This window comes from Penicillium crustosum, assembly GCF_028827405.1.
Source record: "Penicillium crustosum strain IBT 35664 chromosome Unknown utg000003l_segment0_segment0, whole genome shotgun sequence".
Classification (NCBI taxonomy): Eukaryota; Fungi; Ascomycota; class Eurotiomycetes; order Eurotiales; family Aspergillaceae; genus Penicillium; species Penicillium crustosum.
In genome coordinates, this window is record NW_026623124.1 from 4,483,320 (window position 1) to 4,507,732 (window position 24,413).

At 48.9% G+C, this 24,413-nt stretch overlaps 10 protein-coding genes across 10 annotated transcripts; 4 read left to right on the forward strand and 6 right to left on the reverse strand.

Moving 5' to 3' along the window:
* Positions 1–480: 480 nt before the first annotated feature.
* N7487_008771 (uncharacterized protein) lies at positions 481–2,085 on the reverse strand (the record flags this gene model as incomplete). Its single annotated transcript, XM_056876501.1, has 1 exon — positions 481–2,085. One exon carries the CDS (start codon positions 2,083–2,085, stop codon positions 481–483), a length of 1,605 nt encoding a protein of 534 aa, XP_056728689.1.
* Positions 2,086–3,588: 1,503 nt separating this feature from the next.
* On the reverse strand, positions 3,589–5,333 carry N7487_008772 (uncharacterized protein; the record flags this gene model as incomplete). Its single annotated transcript, XM_056876502.1, has 3 exons — positions 3,589–4,750; positions 4,799–5,042; positions 5,105–5,333. 3 exons carry the CDS (start codon positions 5,331–5,333, stop codon positions 3,589–3,591), a joined length of 1,635 nt encoding a protein of 544 aa, XP_056728690.1.
* A 2,555-nt stretch (positions 5,334–7,888) lies between these two features.
* N7487_008773 (uncharacterized protein) lies at positions 7,889–8,227 on the forward strand (the record flags this gene model as incomplete). Its single annotated transcript, XM_056876503.1, has 1 exon — positions 7,889–8,227. One exon carries the CDS (start codon positions 7,889–7,891, stop codon positions 8,225–8,227), a length of 339 nt encoding a protein of 112 aa, XP_056728691.1.
* Positions 8,228–8,591: 364 nt separating this feature from the next.
* Positions 8,592–8,865, reverse strand: N7487_008774 (uncharacterized protein; the record flags this gene model as incomplete). The annotated part of the gene is made up of 2 exons (XM_056876504.1): positions 8,592–8,717; positions 8,800–8,865. Coding segments are annotated over 2 exons (192 nt in total), but the record flags the coding sequence as incomplete, so codon positions are not given.
* Positions 8,866–10,552: 1,687 nt separating this feature from the next.
* Positions 10,553–13,162, reverse strand: N7487_008775 (uncharacterized protein; the record flags this gene model as incomplete). The annotated part of the gene is made up of 7 exons (XM_056876505.1): positions 10,553–10,911; positions 10,989–11,560; positions 11,617–12,561; positions 12,621–12,789; positions 12,841–12,878; positions 12,926–12,980; positions 13,039–13,162. The coding sequence occupies 7 exons, from the start codon at positions 13,160–13,162 to the stop codon at positions 10,553–10,555; spliced, it is 2,262 nt and encodes a 753-aa protein (XP_056728693.1).
* A 669-nt stretch (positions 13,163–13,831) lies between these two features.
* N7487_008776 (uncharacterized protein) lies at positions 13,832–16,925 on the forward strand (the record flags this gene model as incomplete). The annotated part of the gene is made up of 3 exons (XM_056876506.1): positions 13,832–15,083; positions 15,141–15,383; positions 15,439–16,925. 3 exons carry the CDS (start codon positions 13,832–13,834, stop codon positions 16,923–16,925), a joined length of 2,982 nt encoding a protein of 993 aa, XP_056728694.1.
* Positions 16,926–17,378: 453 nt separating this feature from the next.
* N7487_008777 (cytochrome P450) lies at positions 17,379–19,069 on the reverse strand (the record flags this gene model as incomplete). The annotated part of the gene is made up of 2 exons (XM_056876507.1): positions 17,379–17,947; positions 18,010–19,069. 2 exons carry the CDS (start codon positions 19,067–19,069, stop codon positions 17,379–17,381), a joined length of 1,629 nt encoding a protein of 542 aa, XP_056728695.1.
* A 1,168-nt stretch (positions 19,070–20,237) lies between these two features.
* N7487_008778 (CFEM domain-containing protein) lies at positions 20,238–20,725 on the forward strand (the record flags this gene model as incomplete). The annotated part of the gene is made up of 2 exons (XM_056876508.1): positions 20,238–20,551; positions 20,650–20,725. 2 exons carry the CDS (start codon positions 20,238–20,240, stop codon positions 20,723–20,725), a joined length of 390 nt encoding a protein of 129 aa, XP_056728696.1.
* Positions 20,726–21,192: 467 nt separating this feature from the next.
* On the forward strand, positions 21,193–22,455 carry N7487_008779 (M20 family metallopeptidase; the record flags this gene model as incomplete). The annotated part of the gene is made up of 1 exon (XM_056876509.1): positions 21,193–22,455. The coding sequence occupies one exon, from the start codon at positions 21,193–21,195 to the stop codon at positions 22,453–22,455; it is 1,263 nt and encodes a 420-aa protein (XP_056728697.1).
* Positions 22,456–22,712: 257 nt separating this feature from the next.
* N7487_008780 (type 1 glutamine amidotransferase) lies at positions 22,713–23,642 on the reverse strand (the record flags this gene model as incomplete). The annotated part of the gene is made up of 1 exon (XM_056876510.1): positions 22,713–23,642. One exon carries the CDS (start codon positions 23,640–23,642, stop codon positions 22,713–22,715), a length of 930 nt encoding a protein of 309 aa, XP_056728698.1.
* Positions 23,643–24,413: the final 771 nt, after the last annotated feature.

Here is a 24,413-nt window from a genome sequence, read left to right on the forward strand (position 1 = left end):
ACCTACCCATAATACTATGAGCCAATTCTAGGTTACAAATTAATCCAGGTAAGGAAGGCAAGTGGAATATCTATCAAGAGTGTTGTTTATAGATGGAACAATAAACTGTTTATATGTGTCTTTCTCAATTTGCTTAAAAGGAGCATCCAAACGGGCCCAATCGGGCCATACCTGGAATCCAGTGTGGGTCAAGGCGGGGCTGTACATAATTCTCACTCCCTCTTTCATCACCTGCTATATATATACCTTAAGTTTTTAATTCGTCCATGTTGAAATTTGATTTCTCCTTAGATAGCTCTACCGGGCCATCCATGGATCCATCGAGTACTTGATTGATAAGCATTTGTCTAAACTAAATGAATGTTATTTTATATACACCTAGCATTCTCGTCTATATATATCACCTTAAGATCCAAGCACGATCCAAGCACCATTGCAAATTTGGATAAAAATCTCGACCAACTTCAGCCAAGTAACATCTCATCGATCTTCCTTTTTTGGGTCGGGCAGCGGATCATTTGGAATAGCATGGGCTTGAATAACATGAGGAATCGACTCCTCGGTGTTGAGATAGGTGCGACTACCCTGGATGAACCAGAATGACACAGCAATAATCAGCATGACTCCGAACACACCAATGGCGTAATTCATATCACCACCTGACGGGTTGGGCGCGCTAGGGAAGAAAAAAAAGACGGTTGTCACACAGCAATAAACAAGGGACACCCAGTTTACCGGTTTACCCAGTCTCCCAAGTTTGAACTGACCACCAGGCGGGAGCTTGTCGCGACCCATCAGGAGAAGAGTCATGATAGGGAGGCCATATGAGATGGTCAGGGCGATGGTGCTGACGCTGAGGATTGCGTTCAGCACTGTCTCTGCGAATAGGAACAAAACTCCAACCAGTGCTATGATAGCCCCCTGGAACCAGAGTGCCCTGACGGGAGCTTTCCAGTAAGGGCTCACTTCCGATAGGTAGGTACTAAAGGGAAGTCCACCGTCGCGAGCAAAGCCCCAGGTCAGGCGGGATGCGGTAGTGACGATGCTGATTCCCTGGCCTAGGCCGTTCGTGATGAACAGAGCAATCAGCACTGCACCGCCGATCTGGCCCACCGTTTCTTGCACGAGTTCCATGAACGGTAGGCCGCTAGGCGAGTCTACCACGGTATTCACTTTTTGAATACAGAAGAGGCAGACCATCATCAAGATGAAACCGCTCACTGCTCCGGAGATAACAGCGAGGTAGATCACTTTCGGGGCGTTTTTTCGGGGTGCAGGGATCTCTTCCACCAAGTGAATAACGGCATCAAAAGCAGTCAATCCATATGCAGCCTGTACGAGACCAATAAACCAGACAACACCATCGGGCCAACCGGTTTGGTTGATCCACTTTCCAAAGGCGAAAGAGGCGGGCTGGTAAGAGAGACCTTCTTTCGTTCCCACTGAAATAAGCAAGGCGAGGCAAAAGACAAAAAATAGTCCAAAGAACCAGATTCCGACAAAGTTGTTCAGCCACGGTAGGAATTTCTCTTTCCGACAACCCATCACATTGATTAGTGTGAGGGCAAAAACGCAGGCAATATAAACCACGAATTCAAGCCACCCCTTCGATGCACCAGTCCAGGCTGGACTGAACATGACCTTCATACCTAGAAGGAAATTGGTCATGAACGCAACCTGGGAGGCGGCCAGTGTCCACCACCCAAAAACATTGATCCAGGCACACATGTAGGAGAGGAACCGTCCAAAGCGTGAGTCCCAAAGACGGTAGACCCAATACGCCTGTCCGAGGGCTGTGGGCATGCTGCTACAGATCTCACCCAGCGAGAGAGCAACACAGGTGTTGCAGAATGTTACAAGAGTCAGTCCCCATAAGATCGAGACAGGACCGCCGTTGATCAGGCCGTCGGAGAGATCTTGTGCAAAGGTCGACCATGTTCCCAGCACGCAGAATGCTAACGCTAGCATGCTCCAGATGTTGAACTTGCGGGCGAGGACTTCCTCATGGCCTAATTCGGCGAGATCTTTGGCATCTTGTGTTGTTTGGTCGGTTGGCTTGAGGGTTGCTTCAGTTTCCACGTCCATAGTGAGAGATGGGAGGGTTGAGAACGGGAACAAAAGAGTGATCAGTCACTCTAAGGTCATTCCCGGACAAGGTAATTGATGTTTTCCGTGAAAGCGAAGCAGTTATCTCCTGGGTGTATACTGTATGCTCCTTCTGAGGACGGTATATTAGATCCAAAGAATGGGGTCACTAGAGCAGTTTGAGGAACTGGATATCCCGCATCCCCATTATTCACGAGATCCGGGGGGTTGTCATTTTTTCCCGGGGAACCCCATGAGAATCGGCCTCTGTAGCCATAGAGAGGGAAATGTCCACTGGATATTCACCGAGCGTGGCCCACATGGTAAATCCAAAACTTGGAAGCATTCTACACAATTAGGGGACACAGCACAGAGGGCTGTGTAGAGCTCCAGTTTTTTTTTTCTCTGTACCCCACATCCCACGAAGGCTGAAAATTCCCTCTCTGGAAGGTACACGCGGGTTTCTATGGGTACTCCGTAGTGTCGATGATATCAATGGTATTTGGAGATCTGATGGATATCCCACTCGAGAGATTGCTGGGGAATTTGATGCCTAATTCTGTGACACACAGCAGACTGGGTTTTACTGGGTCGTGCGGAAGACTACTGAGGAGTACCCTGGTGTATAGCGTCCAGGGATCGTTTCACTAGATTAATGCCTGAAAGCCTGATTTTGGCTTGGCAGAGAAATAAAGATACCTGAAATACCGTTATCGACCTCCTACTAAGCAATGTACCCTGGTTCTATTGGCCTTAGGCAGGAAAATTAATCTAGCGAAACGATCCCTGGACGCTACACCTGGGTAGCACGCAGCGCCAAGATTGAATAGGGGCCGATGCGATACCTATTAGATTTAGTGCAATTATGTACGTTTTGCAGGTCTACTTCGTAGCAACACATCCGAACACCATTTACGAGGAGTTTCCACCCAAAGGCCAGATAAACCGTGCTTAGTCTTGGGGCTGCTGCTCTGTTTGGTTTATAATGCCCCACTGTAATTTGGGGTTGATCTCTGGGGTAGCTCCACTCAACCCCGGAATATCCCTACACTCCTCGGTTGCAGCCTCCTAGTGTGTTATCTGTCTGATTAATGGTATAAGAGGAGTCAGCTGAATTACTTATATGACCTCGTGATATTTTGGTGGTCTCTTGAGATGTCTTTCGTCCTCGAGATGTTAATATGTAACTAGTAGCAAAAGTGTTGCGACCTGCCCCTGGACTGACGAGTTACAAACTAGGCTAAAAAGACCGCTATATCTGAGAGTTATGCTCAGATAAACCCGGCTCCGATATATATAGAGCGTGAGATGATAAAAAGTTTCAATACGTACGATCACCCAACAAAATATCCTGCAGTTCCCTTAACCATAAAGCTAACAAACTATCAAAAACAAGTCCCGGCTCTCAGTTAAGGTAAATGGGAGATGCAATTATACCAGACAACGAGACACATCCAGTGAAATGATGGGTTTTGCCTCCAAGGATACATTCAGCGCTGCATATTAGTAAGCGATGGCCGTGATAACAGCCGCCAAAAATACCATGCCCAGAGAGCTGCCTAATCTGCTTCCACCATTGAATACCGCGGGTGATGAAATCGGATTGGCCGCATCTGTATCACTGCTTGTCCCAGATCCATTCACAGGGAACGTCGAATTGCAGCCCTTGTCATATTGGGAAGGACTACCCAGGTTTGCTCCCGTCTGGTTGTTATACGCTAGTCTGATCAATGTGTCCTCCGCTGGATTGTATAACGGCCAACCCTCCTCATAACTCTTCAATCCTTTCTTGGGGTCCTTTGCAAAGGCTGCCCAGGCTCCCCTCACATACTTGCCGGTAGAAATCTGCGCAGGGGTTTGGTCGGGGATTCCAGGACCCCGAGGAACGAAATCAAAAACAGCAAGTACATCAATTGTATGCCAAGCTCCACTGTTGGGGTACGTCGTGAGCTGCATGTCGGGCCACACTCCAAAATAACGATATCTCCATGTAGGGGCATCGTGCGAGATACTAATGTTGGCCCTCTCACCAACAGAACACATGGAATGCTCATCAATATTATCCCAGTACTCCTGCGGGTGACCCACAGCCTTAGGATCAGTCAAATCCAGACTCATGGTAAGGCCAGTTTCGTAATCCACGGTGCCCAGCAAAAGAGGCACCTTTGAGAAGTTTCCAGCCTTAGTGCGTTCTTCCAAATCCGAGAAAATGGTGATTTCATCAGCCACGGGGTCGAATGTGAGATTAGACGCCCCAGCAAACCCTGGCACATATGCCAGGATATCTTCCATGTCCTTAGTACGCATACATTTCAAAACTTCATTATGGTCGGATGAAGGATCGCCACAACCCAGACCCTTGCTGACGGAGAACCAGCTGTCCTCCACGGATTTAGCTTCTTGGGGAGATGGGTTCTTATGGTCAATGCTACCAGATTGTTGAATCAGTCCAGCAACAATGGGGTTCTCTTTCCACGCATAGGCGTAGTATTCAAGAGAGGCACTCCCTGCTGATTGACCAAACATGGTAATTCGAGATGCATCTCCACCGAACGCAGGAATGTTGTCACGAGTCCATTCAACGGCAAGTCTTTGATCAAGAAGCCCCAGATTTGCGTTCGGCTCTGCAGGATTGCCCGGGAAGCCGAAGATATTAACGCGGTAACTGGGTTGTCAACTTCATGGGCTTTGAGTGATGGTAGGAAAGACCTACTTGATAGCCACAATAATAACATCTTCTTGCTCCGCAAAATACTGACCATCATAGAATGGTACAGCTGCTCCTCCAACTGAGAACCCTCCCCCATAGATCCACAGCAGCACTGCTTTGCTCTTCTCCCCTCCAGAAGGTACCCAGATATTCAGCGTCAAGCAATCCTCACTCAAAGTTAGTTCCGATTGACCGATAATCGTAAGGATATTTGCACCAGGAACTGTAATATTCCCCACGGCTGATACTGGGGGGATGCAGAAGCAGGGCAAGTAAAGCCGTTTTTGGTCCCATTGATATTTCCAGTACCCTTGTATGGCTGCGGCGGTGCAAACCTCAGCGCTCCAACTGGCGGTGCGGCAAATGGAATACCGAGGTATTCAGAGACCCCAGTAGTATTAGAAGCTGCGTGTCCAGAGACCATGCCGCTAGTGGTGTTGACTGTTGGAACCTTGAAGGCATCTTCTCTCTGATGTATGGCATGACCTGCAACGAGAGACGACCTTAGAAAGGCGTGTAAAAGAGTAGTTGGCTTCATTTCCACTTTGTAGGATGAGAATGACGCAGTGAGACTCGGGAGATATGGACAAAATTTGGACTGAAGCCAGAAAGCAGTATTTATGTCCCAGATGTTGACATTTCACCCCAAAGAGGAACTCTTATAGAAAGCGGGGAAGGTTCATCTGGATCTTGCCATATTCCCATACTCAATTAGTAGTTTAGACTCCTCTCAAAGCTGCGTTGGGGGACCGTGGTATGCTTTGCAACTAAGGATATGCGCGTCGGAACATTTCCGCATTTTCTGACTTCTCCTAGCATACACTGGTTTAATATCAAAGCTGGAGGTTGAGGGGCTAGCCTTGAATGTACCAGAAAGTCGATTGACGTTAATATAGACCAGGTTGCATTTGTAATGAGTAATCGTCATATGATTCTCATACATAGATATAACGAGCGGAAAGTTTCCACTATATATCGACTTCCCCATGGGTATAGATTAGGCCAAATTTGCAAATGTCTCCTACATTTGCATGATTCTCAACTAAAGATGCCCCCTGTCGGAAAATTTCCGGTACTTTGAATTTCCCCACGGGGTAAGTGAAAGCTTAAAGTCCAAGCATCGGGTCCTTGTAAGTTCGTATTTGGGGACCACACACTACTTTTGAATCAAGATAACAGTTCAAGCATGATAATGCTCCGATATATACTGCTTATATTGTACGGGATGCATTAGCTGAGGTGCAGATTGAGGATATGGAATGACCTCCTTATTCGCCTGATTTAAATCCAATTGGGAACCGCTGGGCGTTGCTGAAAGCTAACCTTGGAATCTATGAGCTTCGATCTAATCATCTACAATGGAATGATGACACAGCAAAGGGTATTTTGGTAGCTACTGCGCAGCAGGAATGGCATGAATTAGAGATACGAACCAACCTAGAGCATCTTTCTGAGATGATGCCGCACCGGATGGAAGTTATTCTCAAGAGCCAGGGGTGGTATACACTATACTAAATTTTATTGCATGAATTCACGGTTAATCAAGGTTGGCAGTATATTATATAATCAGGGGAGTGTGCAGATGGGGCAGGGGTAGCAAATTTGGGATTTATGTCCAGTCGCTGTACAATGAAGAGCGGAATTACCCCGGGAGTGGTAAGCCGAGTCATAACCGGACAGCCACCAACTTACTGGACTGAGTCCAGGCCTGCATACTCATCACATGCGCAACTAGCTATAAAATTATCATAATCAGATGATGAAGCACTTCAGAAACGGATGAACAGTGGTCATAGGGTTTTGTATTGAATTCCTTAGGCCTTTTATCAAACTGAAAGGCAAGATAATTCAAGAAACAAGTCCCCTAGGATGGGTACCAAATCAACATTGCCATTACTAGGGGAAGAAATCGAAAAAAAGAAAAGGCTCACTTGAGTTACACAGCCAACAATCATTTCTTCCACCCACTGAGCGAGCAAGGGTGAGCATGGAGAAAAGGATTTCCCCGTGGTGCCCAGCAACGCCCATTGTTCGAATCTACGACCTCGGGAAGTAGATGAGATTACGAAAGGTACAATACTGTTGTTGTATTGTGGACAGAGTGTACTTTGTATAACTGAAGGAAGAAATGGAAGATTGTAAGAGTCTATTTTGAGTACCATGGTTGAATATATGGTGGAAATATGGGGTATTAAAACTCAGAATATCAAGGAACTATCATCATAACCCTGGAGCGTTCTCTAAATAAAAGTGTATGGATATTAACTAGTGTTAGTAAGCTATGTCCGCATAACTAGATGATAGGTACCTAAAACAGCGGACTTATTCATTTTTAGTTGAGAGGTGGAATATACATACGTATGTCATCCATACCACACATTGCTGTACACCTTGATTCCTATCCCCATCTCCTCGCGTCAGCATCAGTCCGTGGCTCTATTTAACCGCTATTTCACCTGGTGTATCACAGCCACCCCAATGTGGAATCGCGCGTTAGACCACTACGGCTGTGTCGCGTTGCTATAAAAGGAGATTGCAATCCCAACAGATAGCCCAGCCAAATACACTGGTGGTGCCAAGTGCCAATCCTTCCCCAGCTGCTGCTAGAAACCAACCCACTAGAACCATCAGTTGGATCCCCGAGGTCGAGTTGTTCTCGCCTATCGCGGTAAACTCTCTACCGCCAATGGGTTCCTCGCGCTACCAATCGTCCTCCGCATTAGCAGCCTGACGCGCGAGGCTGGAAACCATATTATAGGACCCAACGATATCCTCCGCCTCTATATATCAAGCGCAGAGCTGTGCTACACTCGCTTCACTCGGGATATCCACAATCGCGTCTTCGAGATTCTGATTGAGTCCCTCTAACGCTTCTCATCCATCATTCCCTCGGCCGAGGTCGGTATCTCGTTTCACCGAGCGCGGCGATGGTATAGATTTGGGCTTTTCTTGTCCCCGACCACTAAGGACCCAGCAGCCTCTGTACTACGGATTGCGTTTCAATGGCTCGTTAACTCGGCCACCAGAGCCCCAGATTCCACAATCTTCTCCACGCCCTTGTCCAGCAAGGTGTATCTCGGCTTGCTCTCAGCCATGCTTCCTGATCTTCTGCCACTGGCCTCTGACTCTATGGCTTGTCCAGATTCTCCTCAGTGTCATCCCACTCCATTTTGTCATAATTCGTGCTGGCACGCCTACCAATATTCGTTCCACTACGATTGCCTGTTTCAACGACCCCGACTAGTCCACGCAGCCCTGGTAACAACATACAACAGTGATGCCACCGGCTTCAATATGCACTCGCAGTGCAGGCGAATTATCCTTGTCGAGTCCCCGATGAACCATAACTCCCTCCTCCAGACCATTGGGTGCATCTACCGCATTGGTCAATTCCAGGAGCGGGTCGATAATCGTGACGAGACCATTGAGTGACTCTCCAATCAGCTGCTTAACCACATGCTTGGTATAGGCCCGGATTGTATGGATTGGTTGAAAATTCATGACTATAAAGAGCTAGGTCTGGGAGGTAAGAGCAAAAGTGGCCGGCAATTTCCCCTGCGTGGCCAGCGATCCCGCCTCACCGGAGCTCTCGAGCCACAAACGGGCAGCCACCACCCATCCGGCCTCCCCATCTTCGCTATCGACCCGAGGATCAAACTTAGGCTCACAACGTGGGTGTGGTCCCTATGCCTGCACGAACCTTGTTGATCTCATCTGTAAAGTGAAGGCACGGGATCATAATCACCAGAGGAAAATGACGCATATTGCTTACACTGTTGATATGCCACAATCCATACTATTCCACCGTGAGAAGTAGCTTTTTTCGTCGAAGGGCCGAGCCTCTCTTGAAGTATTCAAGGTATTCCGGCGGGTAGGTAGCAAATGTCAAATAAATCTCATTGTTGTCCTGTGGAATCATTATCTATGAGTGCTCGTTAGTATAGAAACATTTAGTAGTATATTATTAACTGCCGGGAGTTCGCCTCGGTCATGATCCAGGCTACCATCTCTGCCGCTTCCTGCCATAGGACATTAGGGCGTACTGTACGGTGTCGTTCCTCCGTCTTCACCTAGAAGATTGCGAAAATCTCACGGTATGTTGTCCTTCGAGATAACCGTCGGTTCAGGCGGTCGGCTAGTATGTCCAGAACCAACGCTGAGGCCCCTATGGTGGGCGGGTTCATAGGCGGGGTTTTGTTAATAGACTTTCCTATGGATAACCTGTAATGATCCTGTACGTTACTCTAGATTTATATCAGTTATGGAACTCGGAGGAAGCTATCAAACCATCTAACTATAGTGCATTTCAATTTGATCAAAGCGATAGAAATGAAGGTGTACAGCAAGACATGGTACAGATGGCGGATAGATATTTCTCTCACTAAATTGACAACAACCCTTTCTTTTTCTAGTCTATGCAGATTTAGCTGGCTAAAAATAATATGTGCTTTTTGTGTATGGCACGCTATTATGGAGGTGCGTAGATTTTCCGATACCTCGTATTTCTACTATGTATGGCACCATGGTGTTTGACAAAACACATAACGGTCGCAAAGCATCAATACATGTTGTCGGAATTGAGAATTGACTTTTCCACCAGCCGTCTTTGCCTCTAGGGCAGATCGGCAGATCTCGAAGATACCAGTGGGGATATTGAGAAGACAAGCTTGTTTTTCCTGCATGGACCTTCCCAAAATGGTAAGCGCGGATTTAAATCCCATGGACTTTTAAACTGGACTTCCCTCCCCACTGATCATAAGATATATTTTGCACGAATGTGAGGCAATTATGGAGTAGTAAAATATCCCCTTGTTAATATATCGGGAAGCACTCCCTATAGGAGGTTAGAATGCATTATTTCGCTCACTGAGATCTTTGTTGGGCCAATCACAGTGAGAGGATGTGCATAGCACCACGCACGCACGAGTATATATGAGTGAATTGTTGTACTTCCTGACACTTCTTATCCTTGCTCTTTTCTTTCTTCACTACACTACTCTCAGTAACATGCCTCCGACCGAGAAACAAAAGGACATCTCCCACCGTCATCGCTCTTTCAAGGGATGCTGGACCTGTAAGAAAAAGAGAATCCAGTGCGATGAAATGCGTCCGGCCTGCCGGAAATGCAGTTCACGAGGTCTCACTTGTGAAGGATACGAGATTCGATTGCGCTGGGGGGCTGGTATCGCATCCCGGGGAAGTACTCGGGCGCCGAGAAGCCCGTGAAAGAATCTATACCCCCGCGATCGAAGCGAAGATGGGATATGCGAGACAAGGGTGGCACAACTTATCGGGACGGGAATGTCGAACTTGTTTTGGAGTCTCAATCTTTGGTGAATGAAGGTATTGCCAGAGCATGGAGACGTTTTGTGGTTCCCAGCTCACATATCCTTCTAGATCGTGAACCCCAGTTAATTGCCGAGCGAGCAACAGTCAATATACTTAACTCACCGTGGGAACCAGGTTCTCCACGAAGTTCGGCTATCAACAAGCATTTTGAGATACCTACATCCTTAGCCACTTTGGCGGCAACGACCGCGTATGGCCGGGGTCCAGATATACCGGATCAATATGTCAAAAACGCGGGCCGACGGAGTATATTGGCATGACTTGAGCTTGTATTCTGGGAGTTTTGTACTTTAGCACTGCAAATCACTTTGGCCATTATGAATTATGACAAGGTTCGCCACGAACAGACTGATTAAGCTCGCTATTCTACACACTAAAACAGTATTTACCTCATTAAAAAACTATACCCTATTCGTCCTCCTGAATCGTCTCACTACCTCTCTTCCGCCCCTTGTCTTCCACATGATCAGTCAACTGGGAAACCTCAGATCGATGACCTGCTGGGTGGGTTTGCAAACTGTCGAAAGATTCATAAAAATGCGACGACCGACCGGTCACCACGTTGTCAATCGACATTGGGGACGTTAATGACAGTGAAGATGGGCGCCGGCTGTGACCCATTGGATATGAGTACTCTGACCCAGTCTCACTAGCAGTCTGCGGTGAGACAGGAGACTGGGATCCTCGTCTAGGATCAGGTTTGGGACCCCCGCCATGAGCAAAGTACGCAGTATTGAATGGTGTGGGAAGCTCAACTGGTGATGAATCTGTGTAAATGTCAGGGTTAGTACTCTATAGTATCGATTTCCTGTTAGGGATTGAAGAAAGAAAGTCATCGACATACCATGCATCTCGTACAGTGCATCTCCTCCTGATTCCACTGTGCCAGGGGTTGCGGGAGATATGACGGAGTCCGGCAAAGTCGAAGCCTGTGTGATCGATGGCTGGTTTATGGATTGCTGTGCTGTTGACGGCTGCGTTCCCGTGGTGTGCGTAGTTCGCACCGTCTCCGCCGTCTCCATACCAGTCGATGAAGATACTGGCCCGGGTCCGGGGGAGGCTGGACCGCTCCCATACATCCATTCTGGGGGGCGATTTTTGGGTTCAGCGTTTGCGGCCTCGGATTCAGCTTCCGCGGACTTGCGTTGACGTTGACGGCGGCGATAAAACCAGAGTCCGACCAGGATTGCAATGATGAGCAGACCTAAGACTGCACCGATTACTCCACCAGCCCAACTGGGGAAGCCGCCGCCCCCGCTGTGATCTTGTGTGGATGAACTGGTGCTGGAATTGCCGCTAGTGCTATTATACGGCCAATATGTCTCGATGGTCTTGCTGTATTTCTTGTCGAAAATTCCCGCTAGAGAGCTGTTTGTCCATGATGGTGGGGCAGTTGTGCTTGCACCTCCATCAGAGCTAATAATCTGTCAGCTATAATTATTGACTCCCTGTAATGCTGGGTCTACACTCACTTGCCCCCTATCAGTTTCGTCACGATATCCGGCACTTTATACTCACTCCAAGTTGTGGGATCATATTTATCCTCAAAACTCAGCGTGTTGAGGTTGAAGTTGACAATTACACCACCCTCTAGGCAACGGGTTGGATCGACATGCTGTCCTCCAACCGCCAGCATTTGATCTGGATATACCTTGATGCATCTGTGACCGCTGCGACTGTGTGTGTTTGTGCCATTGTATGCTTTGATCCACTTGAAGGAAGGCAGGGACAATATATACACATCGTCAGATGGATTAGCACTAAGGTCGAGACCATCATATCCTCCATAGATGTAGATATTATGAGATGACCCATCAGCCGCACTAGCAAGGACAGAGCAGAACTCCGTCAACTGCGGCGGTATATCACCTGTCGTGTTCTGGAGATACCAGGTTCTACTCTTGACATCGAAGACGGAGACCGTCTCCATGAACGTCGGGCTAATCCTTTTGCTCTCCTCTGTCCGAGTTGAGTTTGATTTGAAAAACTGAATGGGTTCAACCACCCCACCAATGGCGACTAAAACCCCGGACTCGGATACAGGGACCCATACTAGTTCCGCATTGGAACGAGCAGGAACATAACTTGGTAGTGTGGTGTTTGTCCAACTCCCGTCGCTCATCTGCGACATATCCAGGGTGATTAGCGTGTCAGCCGTTTGGTTGGATTGAAGCTGGTCAAAATTGAAGTCGCCCCAGTCTGCCGCACGCATCCCACTGAAGTAAAAGCCTAGGTTCTCTCTTGGGGCTGATGCAGCGGCGCCATTGGTGATATATCGTGTAACATTAGTAGAGAGGTATTCTTCCTTCCAGCCGGGCTTCCATAAGCTTCTATGGGGGCCATACTGGTACGCAGCGTATGATAGGACTTGATTAGCAGGCCGAGGATTGGAACTATTGGTATTAGGATGCATGCCTCTGCAATAATGGATCTCAGAATCAGTGATTTGTTAGAGGGAGAGACGAGAGATACCAACCCATATAGGTATAACTCGTTGTCGTTGGCAAACATCGTGCCATCAACGTAATTTGGAGCCATGCTAGGATCACCGCTGGCGACGGACTCGTTGGTGAGTAGATCCATGAAATCAGATTTTGTGTTGAAGGAAGTGTTGAGGTTCAGATGATAGATGGTGGTTGTCAAAACTGCTGCCAGTTAGCCATGTACATATATCAACACCTATTGGTCGCCCATACTATCAGCAGGTTGGTACTGGGGGCAATCATCATCGCCTCTGCATTTGTTAGTGAAGATACGTATTGATCATGGGGGACTTCGTACGTCTGATACCATAACCGCCCGCCATCGAGGAAGATTCTATCGCGCAGGATATTGGCTATTAGTGTTAGTAAAAAAATAATTCTTTCCAAAATTCTTAAACAAGGAGTGTTTACCACGCAGACCTTGCCAATTGCACATAGACACATTATTAGTTGGAGTAGCAGATAGGCCACATGCGGCCACTGCATAGTCTATCACGACTAACAGCGTCAGCACCGTCTCCAAAAGAAACCGCATTTTTTAATCGAAGAAACAGCGGTTGAGCTCATCACTGAGTTGTCATAATTTGAAAATAACAAGTCCCATAAAAATTCCGGAATGTCGAATTACTGCTGACATCCAAATGCAAAAAAAAAAGAGCGAGGGGCGGGGTTCGGAACTTGAGATGCGGCTTTGTTGATCTCTTTGTTGTCAGTTGGCCCCCGCCCTGAATACGAAGTAGCCAAGGCGAAACAAGAATGAATAGAAGACGGTGTAATATACGCCCGCTCAGCTTGTGGTCCGACCGTTCTGATCATTACCCTGATTGTATTGCTGCATGGCTAGAATCATGCAGCCACGGGAAATACAGCCGAATCAACTGACGGAGCCCCATTGTGTGCTTGAGCTAGCTCCAATTGTGGTCGGTGCGGTCGATGCATAACTACAAAAGTTCGGGATATTATGTATTCCCTCGTACTCGGGGTTCGAGATGGGGCTATGCAGCCTATGCTACCTCGCCTAGGCTGATGCCCATCGGAGGGGAATTTTGAGCCTCGAACTATTGGGCGTTCTTTGAGCGACGGGGACCGTGCGTATGAATTGGATGTCTTCCAACTCCCTCGATTAATTTTCTTTGTTTAGCATGTGTAGCTTGTTTACCTTGCTCGCCATCCCCGGAAGGATTTCTTCTACAGACAGGCAAAGATGAAGGACGCAGTCGCTTGGTTATCGCTGCTGGCGACAACTTTCGCTTTGGTGACATCAAGTCATAGTAGTTTAATCAACAGATCCCCCGCGCTGTCGGCAGAACAAGAGGATGGATTGACTGTCACAGTGGGAATTGGCGTTACACTTTGGCTCGGTGATGGCGATTCTTGCGCCGCTGAAACTATCACCGACGCTTCTACGCAGACTGGAAATAGCTCTCCAGGCGCCACTGCAATTACTATCACCGAGGCTACTACCAAGACTATTAGTGGTTGTCGAAATGCCCCTGCCATAAGTGCTTCCGCTGATGTTGGCATTGGACCGCTCAATCTTGCTGCACAAGCCGCCATAGCACTGCCCGCAAATGAAGCTATAAAAACACTCACGGATTACACAACCGAGATTTTTACCATCACATCGTGTACATGCACAGATGACTTGACTAGCACGCCAACTACCTCAAGCGTGCCTGTAACAACTACCTCGAGCGAATCTGTGACGACTACCTGCAGCGAGTCTGTGACAACTACCTCGAGCGTGTCTGTCACAACCACTTCGAGCAAGCCTATCACCACTACCTCGAGTGAGCCTATCACTACTACCTCGAGTAAGCCTATCACTACTACCTCGAGTGAGCCTATCACTACTACCTCGAGTGAGCCTATCACGACCACCTCGAGCGTGTCTGTCACTACCACCTCGAGTGAGCCTATCACGACCACCTCGAGCGTGTCTGTCACTACCACCTCGAGTGAGCCTATCACGACCACCTCGAGCGTGTCTGTCACAACCACTTCAAGCAAGCCCATCACCACTACCTCGAGTGAGCCTATCACGACCACCTCGAGCGTGTCTGTCACTACCACCTCGAGTGAGCCTATTACGACCACTTCGAGCGTGTCTGTCACTACCACCTCGAGTGAGCCTATCACGACCACTTCGAGCGTGTCTGTCACCATCACCTCGAGTGTGTCTGTCACGACTACTTCGAGTGAGCCTATTACGACCACTTCGAGCGTGTCTGTCACTACCACCTCGAGTGAGCCTATCACGACCACTTCGAGCGTGTCTGTCACGACTACTTCGAGTGAGCCTATTACGACCACTTCGAGCGTGTCTGTCACTACCACCTCGAGTGAGCCTATTACGACCACTTCGAGCGTGTCTGTCACGACTACTTTAAGTGAGCCTATCACCACTACCTCGAGCGAACCGGTGACAAGCACCTCAACGACATGGACGACTATCAGTGATTCGACTACGACTACGACTCTTCCAGAGACGACTACCCCGACAACCACTACAGTGACAACCAGGACCACTTCCAACTCTGTAAGTGTTACCACTATTCCAGTATCGACAACATCGGTGACTACTTCCGGTGGGTCAACTATCACTATCCCAAATACCACCATCACTCTACCGGGAACAACACTTCCAGGGACAACTATCACAACAACAATCACCGATCCTGCTACCACCGTCACTGTATCGGGTGGTAGTAGCACTTTACCCGGCTCAACCCGTACCACAACTGTTACTATCCCAGGTACGTTGTGAAAAAATAGAACATTGAGTATCATTGTAATAACTAACACTATAAGATTCACAAACAACCCAAACAATTCCATCCGCTACTGCCACCGTTAGCAAGCCTCAAACCACATCGACCCAGGGCTCTAGCAGTGCTACGACGGTATCCGCCTCCGTATGCTCCAGTCTTATCAGCAACCCATCCTACACACCTACCGCCCCGTTGCCAGATGACTATACCTGGGGCTGCGCACCTGGATATCTCTGCAAACCACGTCATACGGGTAACCGCTCGGAATGCAACATTGAAGCAGGTCTTCCCGACCCTGGATACATCTGCGCCCCTTCAGACTGCATTGTGGCCCCGCCTTTGGACGTCCATCCAACTTGGCCGTACAATGTCTCGAATATCTATTACAACCTCAACCCGGAGGACTTCGGCCTCAATTACTCTATCTTTGAGTTCCCGGAAGACCAAGTTACAGCCAACAGTAAACGCGGCATGTCCTCGTGGGATTTCGCTATCAACCAAAAGGTCAAAAGAATCGACGTAACAAAACTTCCTCCGATCTGTTATAATCAGTGCAGCGATGCTGCGCATGAGCCGCAATTGATTGGAAAGACCGATGAGATTTGCAAGAGTGATTCAACATTCATGGAAAACTTGGGTGTTTGCAAAGAATGCATTACTAGCAACGCTGATTCTGGCTCTGATCAATATTCATCAAGAATGTTGCCGACATTTGCACAGTGGCTGAATTACTGCTCCGACAAGGTCACCTCCACGACAGCACAAAGTGCCACCAGCACCAAGATGGAAACTACGGCGACAAGCACACAGACCACCACTACTACCAGCTCGGAGGCTTCGACAGCAGCCACAATCACTAGTACTCGGCCTACCAGCACTGAAGCTAGCAGAACCGATGCTACCACCACCGATGCTACCACCACTGAGGCTAGCAGCAGCGAATCTACTACCGCTGACGCCAGCAGCACTGAAGCTACCGGGACTGAAACAACGAGCGCCGAAGCTACGAGCACTGGAGATGCGATCACTGAGACAGCGAACACTCAGTCCAGTGAAGAAAGCACTGCTATCACTGAGACCGAGGAAACATCCAGCGCAGGCGCGACAACCCTACCAGTCACTCTCATCACAACCACAGCTTCAGGCTCAATTGTGACAACCTCAGTGTCTGCTTCACTTGTCACAACTTCTTTCTCTGGATATATTGTCACGATCTCAACATCAGGCTCCTTCGTGACAAGCTCAGTACCTGGATCGATTGCGACAACATCAGTATCTGGCTCGCTCATTACAACGTCACTGCCCGGTTCAATCAAGACTATGCCGAGCACTCAGGACACAGGGACTAGTGGTGAAACCACATCTGACAATGCTTCCAGTAGCTCATCGGGTTCGGATCGCGGAACTCAGACTGATTCGGCAACTACCTCTACGTCTTCTCCGGCCTTCAATGCGGCAGGATCCTTAAATATCCCTCATATCGGCTCAATTGGTCTGCTCTGGGCTATTTTTGCACCACTCCTTTAGAATAATGTTTTTTTGCTGCATTTAATGTTTGTCATCTGATGCGTCTGACATATTTAGTTCATTATTGATGATAGTGGATTTATTAGTCCATTTTAATAGGTATCACCAATGAAAAATGAACTATGTTCTGAGCTCTCTAGGCTTTCTCTGAGACTTTCCATATTCCAATGAAAGATATCTATGCTGTAGCAGAGTGTTCTCAAATGTTCTTATAACCACCCTTCATCTCTATGTACCGTAGACTACACATTGGATTCTCAGTTCTTGGGGTATCAACCTTGGTAGTTCTTTCCTATTCCAGGGAACTGCTGTTTTGTAATATTGGCACTTGCCACAACATTCAACACCACCATAATCCCACAAGGAGCGACATGGAGCAACCCTCTGGGTTAGCCAGAGGGTATACATACCTACCTAGGTAGAACCTTTGAAAAGTCTCTTACTTATTCATTCTCAGGGCTTTCTAACATTTGCCGCCTCCAAAATGGCCGAGTGATCCAGGTTATGCGTAGTGCCCGCCTTCAGGATAGTATCACGCACCCACTGCCCCTTCGGACGCATCACAGACCTAAACGGCTTGGGCAGGGTGACAAAGCCCTCCGTGCAGTCCATGTCATGGACATTGTGCCTCGCACCTGTGGCCTCGTCCACAACGCCAGCCTCGACATCAAACGACCACAGCATGCGCGCCATCTGAATGAACAGCTGACTGCGTGCAATGGGACGGCCCGTACAGACTCTGCGCCCGAATCCAAAGCCTGTATACGGTAGGTCTTTCAGAGCGGATGTGTTCAAACCACAGACATCGATGTGCTCATTGTCGGATTCCTCGGCAATCCATCGCTCCGGGATGAAGTCGTTGACGTCCTCCCCAAAGACGGCCTCATCGCGCGTGATGGCAAATGCGTTGGGGAGGACAGTCGAGTTGGCGGGGATGCGGTAGCCCATGTACTCGTCCTCGATCTTAGTGAAGTGCGGCACACCCTGAACGACAACAGGACGCCAGCGGAGAGTCTCGCTCACTGTATCGAGTCATCTAATGTCAAAACTTGCCAATTAATCAAATCAGAGAAATGAAACTCACCAATAGCGTCAATATAGGCCAGCTTGGGGCGGTCTTCAAAGCTAGGTAGGCGGTCTTTACCGACGACCTCGTCTAGAAGCAGCTGCGCCTTCTTCACCCAGCCACGGGAGCCCGACGTAATCCAAGCAACGATAAACCAGTCCAGTGCAACAGTCGAAGTATCCAAGCCAGCATCAGCAAGAATCCCCAGATCAAACGCGAGCTCAATCTCCGGCATTCCCACAGCCTCCGGCGAGTCCTTCATATGCTTCGAAAAGTTCCACTTTTGGTTACTCAATCCCTTTCGCAAGTTCCCAATATGCAGCTGGCGCTCCAGCTCAAATAGCTCTTCGGCCTCTTTCTTCCACGGCGCCAGAAACTTGGGCAGGTAATTCAGGGACGGGAACGAGTCGACAATGTACGCACCCACCTGCCCGGTGCGCGCAAACTCCGCCTGTACGCGCTTCCCGTCCATCAGCTCCTTCTCATATCCGGTTTGCAGCCGGTAGCCATAGATCAGACAGTAGATCGTGCTAGCCATTGCACGCTCGAAATGGTGGTGGAAGTCTACTCCCTTCTCCCCAAACTTGTCCCACTCACCTAGCACATCCCATAGCAGTTGCTGCGACTCGAGGTCCTGTAGCGGGCGGTAGTTGCTCGCAGCGCGCAGGTTTATAAGTGGGGCCTCCATCTTCTGGTGTAGTTTGTACTGGTCGTTATAGGGTCGGAGGAGCGTGTGCATACCCTTAGTGACCAGCTCGCCGGCCATGACCATGCGTGGGCGGTCCGAGTATCGCGAGCTGCGGCGGTTGAGGAGATCATGTGCAGCCTGGTGGGTGGAGAGGACGATGAGCGGCTGGCCGCCCATGCTGAGATGCATGACCGGGCCATACTTCTTGCTCCAGTGGTAGAGCTCCAGCCATTGGAGGCTCTTGGGGAGCTGGTGAATATTTCCGATTAGAGGCAAGGGCTTGGGTCCTGGCGGTAGCGGCAGCGAGGGGCGTTTGAAGAGTGACAGGACCAAGCGGGCGATCAGGATCGTGCTGAGAGCGCCGAGTAGATAGGTCGCAAAGCCGGTCATTTTGGCCCAGCTAAAGAGACAAGACGGAATGCAACTCTGACTGTGACTGTGACGGCGGGGATGGCGGCGAAAAGACCAAGCAAGTCGATTTAAGTACGGTATCTCTCCCCCTCCGCCGGGTCTGCAGTGAACGGTGAGTGGGGTGGTGATACCATTGTACAGCGGCCAATGAGTGCGCGCATATCTAAATGCTGATTTGGCTCGCTTGGAGAGCTTATTGAGGGGCCCCTTCAAGAGCTGCACCATACTATTCCGTAGTAGGACGGAGGATACGAGCCCGTCTGGGAGAAGTGAGTCGCATCTGGTGATGGACTTCTACGAGTCCTACCTCATTCGTGAAGCGCCCTGAGTGTATCCATCGCGTGATAAGGCCTCTTGCATCTTGCAAGGGTCTCTCGGTGCTGGCTCGCAATATCCCCGGCCACGCTAATGTATACTAATTCGTGGTAGTGGGGGGCACGGCTGACATTCCATTACTTTTGTCAGAGACGAAAGGATACGGTCGTGAAGCAACCTCCCCGGCCAAGCTAATGCATACTAATGTGTGGGAGTTTTGGGGGAAGAGGGGTCACTATTGTTCCATCGCGTTATGTTGGGACCTTGGAATTAATATTGGCTCCAAATTCCTTACTTTGGTCATGACTCTGGGAGTATTCATATCCTGATCTCGATACCTGTCAAGTGCCAACACTCATAGCACTATTTGTATTGGTTTGATTAACAGCAGGGATATGGTACTTTTGTTGATAACAGTCTGTTTACCTTAGGTTAATACTAGGCTAACCTCGCCTATAGAGTATTCCGGGTTGCCCTAGTCCGGATCCGGGAAGTTCAAGACAGACCTTGGGTTGGATTTTACTACAAAGTCTAACCTTCTTATTCGCTGAGATAGAAGGGCACTCTGCCCCTCAATCTAAGAATCGATCTCCCGTGTTGAAAACGGTCCGTGTGGGGGCCGTGTGGGGTGCTAGGATGTCATGAGCCTGGATGCTGATTTTAGCCCAAAAGGGAAAACACAAAAGAAAAACACAAAGAAAGAAAAGATGTTAAAATATCTTCAGTCGCCGGGTGTCGGGATCTGGGGCGAAATGGTGGTCAACACCAAGTCCTAACATGAAGCTGCCGTTGCGGCCTTTGTGGCTACCGCTGATGCCCAGAACTTCTCGGAATGTGCGGTATGGAGGCTGTTCAATATCAAAACCAAGATACAGCTGATCATGACCGCCAGGCCAACTACCTTGCCGAGGGCTTCAAGAATGCAACATGTACCGCGACGGACGCCGACTGCATATGCGCTAATGAGACATTGATGGCCAATGTTCAGGCATGCTCACTGAGAGCCTGCACCATACCGCAATTGAAGGACTTCGGACGTCCCAGTATGCTAACCCTCTCGATATTGGCCGGCCAGACTGACTTCCTATCGTCAGAGTCCCGAAATGGCTACCCTCTGCCACTGCCACTGGCCGGTCCGGGACAGGAGTATTGTCGCTCCCATCACGGCAGCCGTTACCGGTGCCTTGGCTCCCACGTTTATTGGCATCAGATTAGATGACTGTATTGCTAATAACGGATTCAAGTGGGCTGATCTGTGTGCGGTCTTCGCATTTGGGAGTGCGCCGCCGTGTGAGCATGGAAGTTGAGTCTGCCGGGTAACCAGCAGATTGGAATTTTTTTTTCATTTCTCATGGACATATTTGAATTCCTCAGTGTGTTCCTCCTCGGTCAATTAAGTGTTGGATATATGCTAATATCGCAACAGTGATTGGTGGGTTCGGGGATGGGAAGTTTGGACCTTGACGGAAAAAGAAATCACAAAAACGATGAAGGTGTTCCTTTCAGTCACCGCAAGAGTGACCAATGTTGTTTATGTGACGACCTGGACCTGAGCGTTCCTAGATTCTGCCTAACTCTTTGTCAAAGGAGCTAGTACATTATAGCGCCAAAATTGCCTACTTTGTACGGGGCAGATAAGAAAGCCCCACCCAGTAGACAAAGGGAAGTAGGGCCTAACGATTGGCTGACCAATCTCCCCTCCTACCCCGGCCTCAGCTCTCCAACTCCCCCTCATCAGTTGCCTATGCTGTCGGCGGTTCCCTAACATATCATCACCTATCTATGAAATGGCTCAACAAAGCTTGTCAGACATATTGTCCAGCGCCGCTGTGGATTTGACCCCTTATGAAACTCTCTACAAGCATTTCCATACGCATCCCGAGCTCTCGCTACAAGAGAAGGCCACCTCTGAAACGATCGCCTCACACTTGTCACAGCTCGGAGCCTATGATATCCACACAAATATCGGAGGCTATGGGCTTGTGGGCATTCTCAAAAATGGCCCTGGAAAGACTATTCTTCTTCGGGCCGACATGGACGCGCTTCCAGTCAAGGAACTTACCGGCCTCCCCTATGCGAGTTCAGTGACCATGTCTGATGCGGACGGCAATGAAAAGCCAGTGATGCATGCATGTGGCCATGACATGCACATCACATGTCTTCTCGCAGCAGCCGAACTTTTGGCCCGTGCAAAGAATGCGTGGAGCGGAACTTTAATCGTACTCTTCCAGCCGAACGAAGAGAGGGGCGGAGGCGCTCAGGCCATGGTTGATGATGGGCTGTATTCGAAGATTCCCATGCCTGATTACGTCTTTGGTCAGCACGTTATGCGAATGCGAGCGGGAAGTGTTGGTTCCCGACCAGGCACGATCATGGCTGCTGCCGATAGCATGAAGATCACTCTCTACGGCCGTGGTGGTCATGGGTCACAGCCGCAACAGACGGTAGACCCAGTGCTCCTTGCTGCACATGTTGTTGTTAGGCTTCAAAGTATTGTGAGTAGAGAGGTGGACCCGACTGATCTTGCTGTCGTGACGGTCGGGAGCTTGCAGGCAGGACAGACAGAAAATATCATTGCAGACCGGGCGGAAATTGGAGTTGACTTTAGAACTGTCAAGTTGGAGACTCGGGAGAAAATAATTTCTGCTATCCGCCGCATCGTTGAGGCTGAGTGTCTTGCTAGTGGATCGCCGAAACCGCCAGTGTTCACACCAACAAGGCGGTTTCCGCCCACCGACAATGATAAACAGGTCGCTTCCCAACTGGCTGCATCTTTCCGAGACCATTTCGAGGACTTTGATGATGATACCCCAAGGACCAATGTTAGTGAAGATTTCTCTACCCTGGGCACTTCTCAGGGGCTTCCTTGCTCCTTTTGGTTCATTGGTGGAATTGACCCAGAGCCCTGGGATAAAGGCCAGAGAAACGAAACTCCCATGGACGAGATTCCTGGGAATCACTCGGCTCTGTTTGCGCCGGTGATACAGCCAACGATGAGAACCGGGGTGGATGCATTGTGCCTTGCGGCTTTGACATTCTTGAAAAAGTAGCCATTCGAAGCCCAAAAATGACCTCTCCAATTATCTGTTGCCGCGGTTTGAAAGGTGTTTTAATGCTGTATATAACAAATTGCTCGCATATTTGAGAGGAATTCTCGGTTCCATACTCTACACTGCTAATTGTTGGATAGATGATCTTTGTGCATAATGTGTATTTTATTCCTCTGCAATTTCATTCTATTCATCTTCGAACCGCAAGTGGTGGGGGCAGCGAACCTCTTTATTTTTGATTTCTCTTCCTCCGCATGTCATTGTTCAAAGCCAGCCAAGAAAGACACCACAGCAGAGGCAAAGGCCTTGGAATCATCCTGACATTCCTCGCTGTCATCACCAACTTGCTCCAAGAACAACGCCAACTTCGATTCCTTCCATCCCATGACAGGTGCAGATTCCAAGCACATCTTAGTCATGCCAAAGGCATCCATTTCATAATGACCCTGCACGGACAGCACTCTGCCGGGGTTGTAAAGTCCCTGAATAGGGCAGATGGGCGTACTTCCAATATTAATCCACGGCGCAGGCAGCGAAACCGGCGGCGAGTCGGTAAGTGTAACAGCAGTTCCCTTCTCAACCGCCATCACGCGATCCCCATGGAACATCTGAATGCGCAAGCGTCCCTCGGGAAGATCACCAAGTGCACCTGGGAACGCCTTCACAAACGCATTTTCCAATTGGACAGTATAAATTCCGACCTCACGACCGAGAGGGCATTGCTCAACCCAGACATCGCGGACCGGGTCTTCCACGTTACGGACGAGAGCGTGGGAAATAAGTTGGTGGCCGAAACAGGTGCCCAGAATACGGACTTCTGGGTATTGGTTGTACACTGTTTTGACGAATTTCTCGAGCTCTTGCATCCATGGTGAATGGTCCATCTCGTATACGCCGGGCGAACCGCCGGTGATCAGGACTGCGTCCACTGGGGACTGCACAGGTATTTGGTTCTCGCCTGCATGGCCGCGGAGCTTGTATAGGTCGGGATAATGGCCTCCCCGGATATCATATGGCGTGATCTTGACTTCGAGTTGCTCTTTCTCAGAGAATAAGGTCTCGTTCAGGCGTGATGCAGTCTCGCGGAGGATGGCTCGGAAGTGGGCACTGCATAGTCCTCTAGCCTCGTATAGCTTACGGGCTGGGATATCGACGTCTAGGACGGCGATGTGGATGTGGTGAACCATTTTTTTTTAAAAGAAAATATGTGTTTAATTGATGGGATATTTGGGATTATGGAGGGTGGAAATGGTGAAGTGAAGATTTCAACCCCCTGGGTGTACTGCTAAATAAGATAATTTCGCCATACTAACCCCGACACAGGATTCGAAATCATTTAGGTAAGACATAGTCTTGTGGGATTCAAGAATTCATATAATAAAAAGGATCACAGGAAGAAAAAACGGCCAATTACTCCAATAGACTCCAACCACCACGGAAGCATTAGGTAAAAGCCCACGTTGTCACTCGATGAGCTTATTTTTCCTTGATCCACACTGAGTTACACCGAATACCTTTTACATATTTTCTCCGGTACCCTATTTCTACCGAAAATAAACCGGGTTGTTTCTGTTCAACAGTGTATGGAGTACACTCTTTTATACGCGTTCTGCCTGCCTCGAGAATAGTATATGTAATGGATAATGCCTAGTAACTCTTGGCTTTCCCATGTTTCAGTTGAGACTAACACGGGATTTGCTACGATCTGAGAGGCTTTATTTCATTTATAACGTCTTCCAAGTCCGTATATGCGTGAACGATCTCTCGTCCAACCAGCTAGTTCCGCACAAAACGATCGCCTAAGAGCTTATTAAGGCTTAGCTTTCCATCCATTTCAGTGTTCATCCCTTGCCGCTTTTTGCTCGCTGAGTCACGCCCACCTGCCCCCTGGTGCTTACATAATCATTGGACAATCCACCCCTAGTTAGATGAGGACCTCCTGAGTAACTCCGTGACCT